We start from the raw sequence: 12,247 nt of genomic DNA on the forward strand, positions 1-12,247 counted from the left end.
TCCGGTGGCCCTTTCCCCTTTTAGCACAACATGGGAGCGTTATTTCCACTGAACGAGATAAAGCAGAAACCTTTTGTGTCCAAGGAGGGGAGTGTGTGTGTGTGTGTGTGTGTGTGTAGCATATACATGCAGCATTACACTTTTGGCTGCTCCACAGTTTGTGTGTGTGTGTGTGTGTGTGTGTGTGTATATATATATATATATATGTGTGAGTGTGCATATGTATATGTATGTGTATATATATATATACACACACACACAGACAGACAGCTGTGTATGTACACATATAAACACGGCTTCACACTTTTGGCAGTAATACTATAAGTGTGTGTGTGTTTGTATATCTATGTGTGTGTGTGTATATACACAGATGCACACACACACACATATATATAAACACTCAAGCAGACAGATGTGTGTGTACACATATAAATAAGGCATCACACTTTTGGCTGTGGCACAGTGTGTTTTTGTATATATGTGTGTGTGTTTGTGTGTGTGTATATATATATTATTAACCTTTATTTATAAAGCGCTGTAAATTTATACAGCGCTGTACATACAATCTTTTTAATTGGACGGTTCCCTGCCCTCAGGCTTACAATCTAAAAAGACACACACACACACACACACACACACATATATATATATATATATATAAACTCTCATACAGACAAATGTGTGTGTACACATAGAAAAAGGATCACACTTTTGGCTGTACCACTATGTGTATATATATAAGTATGTATGTATGTATTTATGTGTGTGCATATATATATATATATATATATATATATATATATACACACACACATACATATACACATACATACATACACATACACACACACACATATATAGATGGTGCATACCCCTTTCGTAAGTGGCTAAAGGCAGCAATTCTCGCGATATTACGCGCTAAACAGTGACCTCATTCTTCACCCCCGGAAGTTAAAAATGTTGCCCCCGTTCAGAGCCCCACAGAGCATGTGCAAAGTTGCCGATGCGCATCGGCGAACACACATTGTATTGGGCTGGTGTGGTGATCCAATCTGCACTGGCCTCGCTTTGCGTGAATACGCATTGGCCAATGCGCAAGACCTCGATCCGGAAGGCTGCCCAGGTATGGATGAATGATGCGATATGACGCGAATACGAATCGGCAAAGCGTATTCAGAGAGCGGGGGTGTGAATGAACGATGCGTTATAACACGAATACACATCGGCCAATGCGAACTGACGCTCAAAAAGCCCCCGTGTGGTAAGGTCCTGGGACAGCCAACTAAAATTCAGCATGGATTTGCTGTAAGAGCCAGAGGCTTTTCATGCGCTGGGAATGGTAGAATCATAGAATCGTAGAGTTGGAAGAGACTGCAAGGGCCATCCAGTCCAACCCCATTCTGCCATGCAGGAAATCCAAATCAAAGCATCCCCACAGATGGCCATCCAGCCTCTGCTTAAAGACCTCCAAGGAGGGAGATTCCACTATACTCCAAGGGAGTGTGTTCCACTGTCGAAGTTCAGTAGTTCAGTTCTTTTTAAAAGCTAAGGAAGCAATGGAAGATTTAGCACAATGACATGAAAAGTGGGGCACAGACTCAGAACTTTGCTCTAAGCTCTAAGCAATTACAACTACAAAAACAACTAATTTCCAGGTTCTTTTCCCTGTAATGGACTGTAACTTAAGTTACCTGGCTCTAGAGAAGGCCTGCTATGTATGGAATCAGAAGGAAACCAGGGGTTTAAAGAGTCAGCAATCACAGGAGAACATCGTCACACACAACGTGATTCAAGCAGAGGCATCCCAGGAACAACCAGGAAAGAACCAGCAACAAGTCATTTGTGGGATTTGTTTCTTCAGAGGGGATTTGCCATTGCTGTCCTCTGATTCTTTAAACACTCAATTTCCCCTGATTTCCCCCCATAAACTACTGTGTCAAAGCAAAACCCTGTGAGCCCCACTGGATATAATCCAGCCCTGGCTCCAGGAAGAGTAGATCTGCCATAGGGCTGAAGACGTTCCTTTTAATCTCTTGTAGCAGAATGGCTTGGCCTTATCTAAAGCAAATGGAAAAGGTATTTTGACCACAAGAAAATGCTTTCTCTCAACTGTAGCAATTTGAGGGGCAGTTTGCTTTACAAAAGTATAGATTACATTCCTTATTTGTTCATATTAGAAAAGTGGCTCAGAAAAAAATACAAAGGATATTTGTGTTGCCTAGTTTGGGTCCAGGACAAATGAAGTCCAGAAATTGGCTGCTAGAAATGTTGCTCCTGTAAATTCAACCATAACTACATTGGGATTGGGCACCGAAGCTAAGAAGAAACCTTTGCCATGTTCCTGTGCCATTATTCTGTCCAATTGACCCAAGCTTTGCTGGTTTTATGTTATTCCTGAGAGATTGAGCTTTTGTTCACTGACCAACTGCAGGATTGTCCATAGGCATCCTCAGAGGAGAGTTGTGCAAAGCGACACAAAAGGCCACTGTCCCTAGAACAGCATGCGCTCAATATGGCCCCAATCCTAGAGTCTGCATATGATTAGAAAATAGTAAGGGAAAGAGGACTTTTACCTTGGCATGTTCCAATGCAATCTTTTTTATAAGCAAAGATGTTCTTGTTGCCACCACAGCCGCTGTATCTGAACTCCGTACACCTCTTGCTATAGAAATTAAAGTAAAAGCGAGGAATGGCTCCTTTGCATGGGCCTTCTTCTTTCGGCAATGTACATACTTGAGGCCAAGATCCTGAGGAAGTGTCAAATGCAGTCAGAGGGGGAAATATTTTGACAAGACGTGAGGATGCATAACGGAGGCAGGCCCAATTAGTTGTACCACAAATAAGCTCTAGGCGGCTTCTTTTTAGGGAGCGTGTTGGTGCCACGTGGTGCGGATGGCGCGGCGCCAACAAAGGTAAAAACAGGCAGCATGGAGCCACCTGTCTGTATCCCCCCTTAGTTACTTGTTGCAATAAACAAATCAATATGTGATCCAAACGCTACCAGGTGCAGAGAAAAGCATTTGGAGACAATCTTAGACCCCATTCCCACTCGCCCATTTGCCCTGGATGGAACTGGGCAGATTCGGATCCCCCCATCTCAAATCTCCTCGGAAGCAATCTTTTACCTCAATCGGGCTAATTTACTCCTCCGAAGTTCACATTTGCAGTATCGGTTTAAAATTAAGGTTCCTTTGCTGTCCATCAAATTCACTTCCGCTTTCTAGTCTAGTCTACATTTTACAAGCTTGTTTGCAAGAATGTCATGGGGAACCTTGTCAAAGGCCTTACTGGTATCAAGGCATGCTATATCTACAGCTTTCCTTTTGTCTACCACGCTGGTAATTTTATTGAAAAGGAGATCACATTAGTCTAGCATGACTTGTTTCTCAGAAATCCATGTTGATTTTTCTGTGATTATAGCATTGCTTTCTCACTGGACAGAAAGACTTTCAAAGAAACAAGGAGAACAAGAGAGAACATAACAGAAAGGGACAGCAGAGAGATGAGAGGGCCATCCAAAGCACAACAGAAAAGACACCAGAAATAAGAAGACGGCATGAACAGTAGATGCATGCATCTGAGGAGGAAGGCTCAGTCTGCCAAAGCTCATGCTACCAGCTTCTCCCCTTACGTTAATCTCAAAGGTGCTACAAGATCCTTTTACATACACATTGCAGTGCGCCCGCATTATCAGATGAATGGGGCGTGTTGACAGTGGCACGCACTCCACCGTGCTACTGCCGCATGCACAAGCCCCATTCACAAGCTCCGTTCACGAGCTCCATTCACTTGAATGGGACTTGAGCATGCGCGGAACGGATCCCCGCGTAAACCAAGGGTGCACTGTATTTATTCCGTCAAGAGAGCCTCATCCCTGTGTTTGCAAGACCTGAGCAGGGCTGTTGTAAGTCTCTCATTTGTAGGATCATTGTAGTTGAAGCCAACTTGGCAACAAATAACAGTGAATAGTGCTATAGTACAAAAATGCCAGATCATCGATCTTCTAATAAACAGAAGAACTATAACAGTAAAAAAAACAAAGAATAGGAGAGAAAGAGAAGGGTTCTTTCTTTGTTCCAATATGTCTTGGAATTGGAAAATAAGTAAATAAATGCATTTGAGGAGAGAAGCCAAATGCTGCAGCAGGTGCTGGGAATTTCCAGAAGACAGTCTAGGACAACAAAACTGTTTGGGCATCTTTAAAGAAATGCTACAACCCCAAGAACAGTTTGTCCCATTCGGAGGAGCGCTTCATTAAAAGAAAAGGGAAAGTTATATTTTGTTACTCTGAAAAGGAGCTGGAAGAGTACTTACCGTACTTTTGGCATGTCTGCATGCACTCATTCCTATCCACAAAGTTATTCCTGTTGCCTAGACAGCCACCATAAATGAATGGCTCACACATCCTGCTCTCAACATCGTAGTAATAACGACGAACAGATGCTTTGCACCAACCTATTCTTTTAGGATATGTACATATTTTCGGCAAAGACCCTGGAGGGGTGGAAGGATAGGCAAACAAAGAAAGGCCAAGATTTGTATAAGATATAAATGTCACATATTATAAAATGTGCCATTTTAAAGTAAATGTACATGGGCAGTAATGCCAGTAGTATCAAATGTGGAATGACTGACAGTGAGTATTTCATAGAATCATAGCACTGGAAAAGACTGCAAAGCCCATCCAGTCCAACCTCCGGCCATGCAGGAATAAACCATCAAAGCACCCTCAACAGATGGCCATCCAGCCTCTGTTTAAAGACTTCCAAGGAAGGATACTCCATTGCTCTCCACTGAAAGAGTGTGTTCACTGTCAAACAGCCCTTACTCTCAGGAAGTTCCTCCTAATGTTGAGCTGGAATCTCTTTTCCTGGAGCTTGCATCTGTTGTTCTGGGTTCTGTTCTCTGGAGCAGCAGAAAACAAGCTTGCTTCCTCCTCAATATGACATCCCTTCAAATATTTAAACAGGGCTCTCGTATCACCTCTTAACCTTCTCTTCTCCAGGCTAAACATCCCCAGCTCCCTGAGTCCTTCCTCATAGGGCTTCATGGTTTCCAGACCCTTCACCATTTTAGTCTCCCTCCTTTGGACACATGGCTCCAGCTTTTGAATGTCCTTTTTGAATTGTTCTGCCCATAACCAGACACAATATTCCAGGTGAGGCCTGACCAAAGCAGAATATAATGGCACTATTACAGAATGGTTGCAGAATAATACAGAATACTTGCTTAGGACAGCCCTTCTTGCGAGATTGTCACTAATACATTGGATATTGCTGCTTCGCTTGTTTTGTCCTGACTAAGTTGACTAGGTCTTTGGTACAGTAGTTAGAAGTTGTATATCTCACACCAAAGACCTATGAATTAAAAGGAGCCTTTCCTTTACAAATGCCTCCCCCTCCCAAGTTTACATTGGGACAGGCCTATATCAGACTCTCCTTTAGGTCCTTCCCAAGCATCAGTTGCCGCACACTGGTGCCAACCACAGTCTTGCAGTCTGCTGTTTGAGTTTCTGCAGATGGCAAACCCTGGCTTTTTCCATGGGTGCGCATGCATGTGGTGGCACGAGTGGGAGTGTGCACCCATTGAAAAGAAAGGGACTTAATGTCCCACGGTTTTTGCTATTTGCGGGGGGTCCAGAACGGATCCCCAGCAGATAACAACAGCGCACTGTAACTCACTGTATTCTCCTAATAATATCCAAACTCTCGGGTGGGAAAGACTTCCTGATGCAGAAGAAACAAATGGATGCAAATGAAAGCAATTAATCTGCTAGTGATTAATCTTATCTGCTAAACTCAGGAGCTCCTTCATCGCTGATCACTGACAGACAAAGGGTAAGCAATACCTAAAGCCTGCCCAGTCTTGGTCCCCCAAAATAGGGATTAAAGCTGAACTGATTCATCACACTGCAAATACTAGCATCCCAGGACCAGGAAAGGCAGTCATTCACAGAAGTTCTGGATGAATGAAGATGTCTGCCTGCCAAATGCTCTCAGACTGAGATCCAAACAGAGGGAGGGGAGGCATGGGTTAAGTACCAGCAACAAGTGCTATGAACCAGCTGCTATTCTGTTTTATTCCCTCATGGGGTAAAGTTCTTCCATCCATCATGAGTCCTTCCTGAATCTTAGTTGGCAAAGAAAAACCAGAGATTTAGATGTCAGATGTCTGATGATTCGATGTCTTATATATAGTTTTGTACTGTGTGTTTTCTTTATATGTTGAAGTATGTGTTTGCTTTATGCTGAACAAAAATTAAATCACTTTTTTTAGCTTACCTGCCTTGTGCCGAAATCCAGCACCAATAAACCATTTAAAGAGGGTTTGGGGAAATGGGCAAACATGAGAAAGCTTTGTGCAAATTGCTCATTGCTCTAAAGCCATTTGGTTGGGTGAGGATTGTGGATTTCAGGGTAGAGGATGGGATTCCCTCTCAACTACAAGCCATATAATCTACATAGTGTCTCCCAGCCTGACCCCGACCCCAATCTCCACTTACAGGAAGCAGATCAACAGGGGTTTGTTCCCCGATTGATCAGAAACAACCGACAGACATTTCCACCGCTTCCCGCAAGGGATCTTAAGTGTGACAACTCCCAAGCAGCTGTGTTCCTTACCCATGGTTTCACAGCTAAGAAGACATTCCATGTATGTTCTGAACCTGTTTGGATTCCCTCCACAGCCACCATAAATGAAGTAATTACACTTCTTAGTTTTCATGTCAAAGTAATAACGTTCAAAGCGTGCTTTGCAACGTCCAACTTTTTTGGGCAGTTTGCATTTTGAAGGGTAATAAGCAGACACTATGGGGAAAAAGAGAAACAAAATTTATATAAATCTTATCTCTGGAAAAAACATAGAATATTGTTACAAATACAGAGATAAAGGGAGAGCTGTGGTGCTTTTGGTATCTCTTTAACTATCATGGCTGCACCAAACTACAAATCCCAAGGTTCCATCAGAAGAAGCCATGAGAATTAAAGTAGAACAAACTGCTGCAACTGCGGAGGATAGATAACCTTCAGGACTAACCATTTATTTCAGCATAACGTTTCATGGACGACAACCGGCTTCTTCAGATATTAAAAGGTACGATCCTGGTATTTTTAAAATACCATTCTGTGGCTTCCAGCTCTTCATTCTTCATTCTAGGGAATGATTTCTTCATTCTGGGAAATAATGGTGCGGTACAGACCGTGCAAATGTGTCGTGCTGGCACCGATTTTAGGGTTAGGGACCGCACAGCAACCACACACGAGCATTACCATGGTTACATAAGCGCCACACAGTGTCCATACGGCCCTATGGCGCAAAAAGAACCCATTTTTCCCAGGTTCTTTTTCCTCCGGAGGGAAGCCGTGTGTTTGGCGGCTGCAGCTTCCCTCTGGAGGAAATTAAGCCGCTGGCAGGCTGCCCTTTTCGGGCCGTCTGTCCCACGCCAACATTATCTGGACTGTGTTATAGTGGTTATTTTGACAGATGCTTAACATTGTAGAGGAAATAATCCAACTGAAGGTATAAATTAATACAGTTCCTGCAATAGCCCTTTAGTTTAATCTAGTATAACCTCGAAGTAAATCTACAGAAGAACTGTTAGTTTATAGTGAAGTTTAGGGGGCAGGTGTTGATTTTAAGTCTCTGTCCCGGCCAGTTTATTACTATGAAGTGCCTAACTACACGACTAAAACCCTCCTTTTCCCACCAGACATTTAAGTTATAGAATCACAGGAGCATAAAGTTAGAAGTGGCTCTTCAAGGCTCCCCCGGTCCAACTCCCGGCTCCATGCAGGAGCTCTGGTTAGTGCAACCCCAGCCAATACCTGACCAGCCTCTTTTTGAAGACGCTCAGAGGATGCCTCCCCACCGCTCTAGGCAACTACCGGTAGTTCATTGATGAAGCAATGGTGAATAAATTCACTAACATCAGTGTCAAGAAGTTTTTCCTTATGTTCAATCAAAACCTACCCTACTGTAACTTCAAACCATTCAGCTTAGGTCTACCTCTGAAGCATCAGAGAACTAGCCTGCAATCCACTCTTTGTGTCTGCCCTTGAGGTATTTAAAGAGGTGAAGTCATTTCATCCCTCAATCTTCTCTTCACCAAGCAGAACACACCAGCTCCTTCCTCATTGGTTTTGTTCTCCATACCTTTTATCATCTTCATTGCCCTTCTCTCAACTCACTCCAGTTCATCCATGCCCTTCTTAAAATTAGGTGCCCAGAACTGACTGCAATGCTCCAGATGAGAACCAGCCAGTGCAGAATATAGTGAGACTGTTACTTCACTCAGCTTGGAAACTATACTTCTATTAATGCAGGCTAAGATAGCATTTGCCTTCTTTGCTGCAGCATCACATTGCTGGCTCATGTTTAATTTATGATCAACAATAATCCCTAAATCCTTTTCACATGTAGCACTGCTGACCCAGGTGCCTCCCATCCTATACCTATGTGGCCTAAATGTAGAATTTGGCATTTGTCTCTGTTGAATTTCATTTTATTAATTTCAGCCTAGTTTTCTAGTTAATCCAAGACCTTTTGAATTCTGTTCCTGTCTTCCAATGTGTTAGCTGCTCCTCCCAGATCTATCACACACAGATTTGGTAAGGATTGCCTCCATCCCATTATCTAAAGCATTGATTAAAACACTGAACAATATTGGTCCCAGGACAGACCTGTGTGGCGTTCCACTTGAGACCTCCTTCTGATGACAATTCTTTGAGCATGATTTTCCAAGCAATTATGGATCTATCTGATGGTGTTTCCATCTATTACATATTTAGTGAGTTTTCTAATCAAAATACTACGTGGACCTTATCAGATACTTTGCTGAATTCCTACTCAATAACATCCACATCATTTCACCAACTACATGAACTAATGATTCAATCAAAAAAGTATATAAAGTTAGTTTGGCAGGATTTGTTCTTGACAAATACATGCTGGTTCTTACTAATCACTGCATTGGCATCAAGATACTTGCAGACTCCTGTACAATCTAATATTTTCCTGATTGGCCTGAAGCTTTCTGGATCTTCCTTTCCCCCCCCCCCTTTTTTTTTTTTTTTTTTGAGATATTCTCCAAGATTTCTTTATAAATGATAGTAAGTTGTTCTGTGAGAATGCCAGCAAGTTCCTTCAACACCCTGGGATGCAGTTCATCTGGCTCTGCAGACTGGAAATCATTTAGGTTAACTAGGGCCCCAAACAGATAGGCCAAAAGAAGCAGCTTCAGGCTGCATTGTGGTTGTGGCATTTAGCTGATGCACATTCCCAACGCTGCCTTGAAGCCACTTCCAAGCCACACTCCAGTTCAAAGCAAAAAGGAGCAATTTAAAACTGACTCCTGCAGCAGGCGGCTTGGGAGCAGGCCATACAATCATTGTAGGCTCAGCCCAGCCACGGCCAGACTGGCTTTGGGACACTTCTTTTAGCCCATCTGCTTTGCCCCTAAGTGATTTGCAAGGAAGATTCCTTACAAAGGTCTCTTTGGACACATGGAAGCACACACTCCTCTTTGGAGGGGGAGTAGAATAGGGGCAAACAAATGGAAACTAAACCCAGACAAGACAGAGGTGCTCCTGGTCGGTCAAAAGGCAGGTCAGGGACCAGGATGGGGTTACACTCCCCCCAAAATCTCAGGCCGGCAGCTTGGCTCTCCTCCTGGACCGAACTCCGAGGCTGGATGCCCAGGTTCAGCAGTGGCCAGGAGCGCATTTGCACAGCTAAAACTAGTGTAGTCAACTGCGCCCATTCCTTGAGATGTCATCACATCTGGCTAGGCTGACATAGAACTTGACTACACATCCCATTTGGACGACTGAAACACACTCCACACGGGGCTGCCTTGGAAAACCGGGAGCTTCCTCAGCTTCAAAATCCTGTCCTCCAAAGACTGACCAGGGCCAGTTATAAGCCCCTTGTGGAAAAGAACTTCACTTGGGCACAATTCCAAGTCTAAAGCCCTGTCCAGTTGGGCCCAGACCACCTCTCCCTATGCCAACTTGTCCGAGGCCTAAGCTTTTCATGGGGAGGCTTCCTCTAGGACTCCCTTGTGGAAGACCTGGCAGAGAGCGTCCTCCAGGGATGCTCCCACACTTTGGGACCTTTCCGCAGAAAGCCAGGCCAGATCCCTGCCTGCCATCCTTCCTTTTGCAGGAGGCAAAGGCAGTTCTATACAAACTATACCAACTTGTCCGAGGCCTAAGCTCTTCATGGAGAGGCTTCCTCTAGGACTCCCTTGCGGAAGACCTGGCAGAGAGCCTCCTCCAGGGATGCTCCCACATTTTGGGACTCCTTTCCGCAGAAAGCCAGGCCAGATCCCTGCCTGCCTTCCTTCCTTTTGCAGGAGGCAAAGGCAGTCCTGTTTGCGCAGGCTTTTCATGCATAAATAGCAGGGCTTTTTCTTGGGGGTGGTTTGTTGCTCTTTTAATTTTGGGCTGTTTTAAAAACGACTTTAATGTGTTATAAGGTGATTTTCATGGAGTTGAAATTCTATTGCAATTTTTTACAAATTGACTATTTCTGAAAGCTGCCTTGGGTCCCACTCTGGGAGAAAGGTGACATAGAAATGAAAGAAGTAAATGAAATGAAATATTAAATCCTTACCAAATTCCAGGAGTTCCATGAGGAGAATGAAGAGGACAATGCAATTGCACCGCATGGTTCCTGTTTGATGTGAGATTTTGGTGCTCAGTGGAACCACTTTTTATTGTTTGCTATGGGGAAATAGAGATGGACATTGAGGCCGCTAGAACAAGGTGTCCATAAGTAGGAACACACTGGAGCTGGTTGACTTTGTTAAGCTCTCTTTGCCTCGGAATAAGTTCCTGGTCTACAATGAATACTATGCCATTCCAGCTAGCACCCAATGGCCAAAGCAGAGGAGGCAGCACCTGCTCTGGAGGAAGGAGCACAGACTGGCAGCTGAGATGTATAGTGGACACCCCCCATTTTGAAATATTCCAGTCACCATTTAATTATTGTATAATCATTCTGATTATTACAATAATTATAGCATTAATAATTGTTCATAACTATTACTTATTATAATTAACCTCCTTATAATTGTTAATGCATACACACACGTACACACGCTGCCTTATTCTTATATCAGCTCCTGAAGAAAGCCAAAACATCATCATCATCATCATCATCATCATCATAGAATCATAGAGTTGGAAGAGACATGTTAGACTGAATTGTGGAATGCATTGTATTTTTAAAATTCATCCTGGTTCTTTATTTCACTTCAAGTTCATTGGGTGTTTCTAGTAATTTTTGCTTTTTTCAGCTTAAGGAATATTAGACAATGCAGCTGGCAGCTTTTCTTACACACTTAGGAGTTTATTGCACTAAAAATAAGGTGACTTCCCCGGCCAGGATACAGTCGCATTAAGGGATGCTATCAGGAATGATCACATGAGAAATTGGCACCAACGCTGCCGGTCAACTGCATCCTGGCTGCCACCCGGGTACCAGCCATGCTCACCCAGCCACTTTTCAAAAATGGGAGCGTCCCATGTTTGCAAATCGGCCGGCAAAGCATGGCTGGGAGCTGGGATGCAATCGCCTGGTGACATTAGCAGCAATTTCTTATCAGATAATTCCTGATTGCGTCCCGTAATGCAACTGTATACCGGCAGCAAAGGTAAGTCGCTCTATTTGTAGTACGATAAACTCCCTTGATGCTCTTCCCAGCTTTGGCTGCCTGAAGACAGGGACGTAGCCAAGGGGGGGGGGGTTCTTGGGGTCTGGACCCCCCTTCCGTTAGATAAAATCAATGGTGTGTCCTGCTGGGCCGCCGCACCCAAGCCCCATTATAATGGTGGCACTTAGTCTGGACCCCCCCCCTTCCCAAAATCCTGGCTACGTCCCTGCTGAGGAGCAATCTCACTCTGCCTAATGGTAGAGACAGGTCTAAAGGACGTATTGTTACTTCCAATTATTTCATAAAACAATGCACTCTATAGAAAGGCAAGATAAGAAAAAAGAGGGTCAGGGGAATGACAATGAGTGTCCAAGGAGGCTTACTTATCTGTCTGACAAACATAGAGAGCAAAGGCACGTCTTCTGCTTTTAAATTTTTTTACAAGGAAATGGCAAACCGGTTTTCCAGTGCTGAGCCATCTGGTCCTCAAGGACTGACTACAAAGGAAAGACAAAGTAAATCATTCACAAAACAAGATAAACTTCCTTCAGGTGGTTGCTTTCTGAGTGGGCTCAGTTAAACATCCTACACGCT

At 43.7% G+C, this 12,247-nt stretch overlaps 1 protein-coding gene across 1 annotated transcript; it reads right to left on the reverse strand.

The window, feature by feature from the left end:
* Positions 1-1,528: 1,528 nt before the first annotated feature.
* Positions 1,529-10,666, reverse strand: LOC149307032 (carboxypeptidase inhibitor SmCI-like). Its single transcript, XM_089538249.1, has 5 exons — positions 10,612-10,666; positions 6,621-6,806; positions 4,315-4,494; positions 2,574-2,747; positions 1,529-1,545 (listed from the first exon to the last, which is right to left on the reverse strand). The coding sequence occupies exons 1-5, from the start codon at positions 10,664-10,666 to the stop codon at positions 1,529-1,531; spliced, it is 612 nt and encodes a 203-aa protein (XP_089394375.1).
* Positions 10,667-12,247: the final 1,581 nt, after the last annotated feature.

Source organism: Sceloporus occidentalis, unplaced genomic scaffold (genome assembly GCF_023333645.1).
Source record: "Sceloporus occidentalis isolate IW3139 unplaced genomic scaffold, rSceOcc1.0.p SCAF_9, whole genome shotgun sequence".
Taxonomy (NCBI): Eukaryota; Metazoa; Chordata; class Lepidosauria; order Squamata; family Phrynosomatidae; genus Sceloporus; species Sceloporus occidentalis.

Excerpts from the sequence above, each read along its gene's own strand:
- LOC149307032 (XM_089538249.1), bottom strand. The coding sequence starts at position 10,666 with ATGCGGTGCAATTGCATTGTCCTCTTCATTCTCCTCATGGAACTCCTG. Across the intron at positions 6,807-10,611 it reads CATGGAACTCCTGGAATTTG|TGTCTGCTTATTACCCTTCA; the intron begins GTAAGGATTTAA and ends TTTTCCCCATAG. Across the intron at positions 4,495-6,620 it reads TCTTAGCTGTGAAACCATGG|GGTCTTTGCCGAAAATATGT; the intron begins GTAAGGAACACA and ends CCACCCCTCCAG.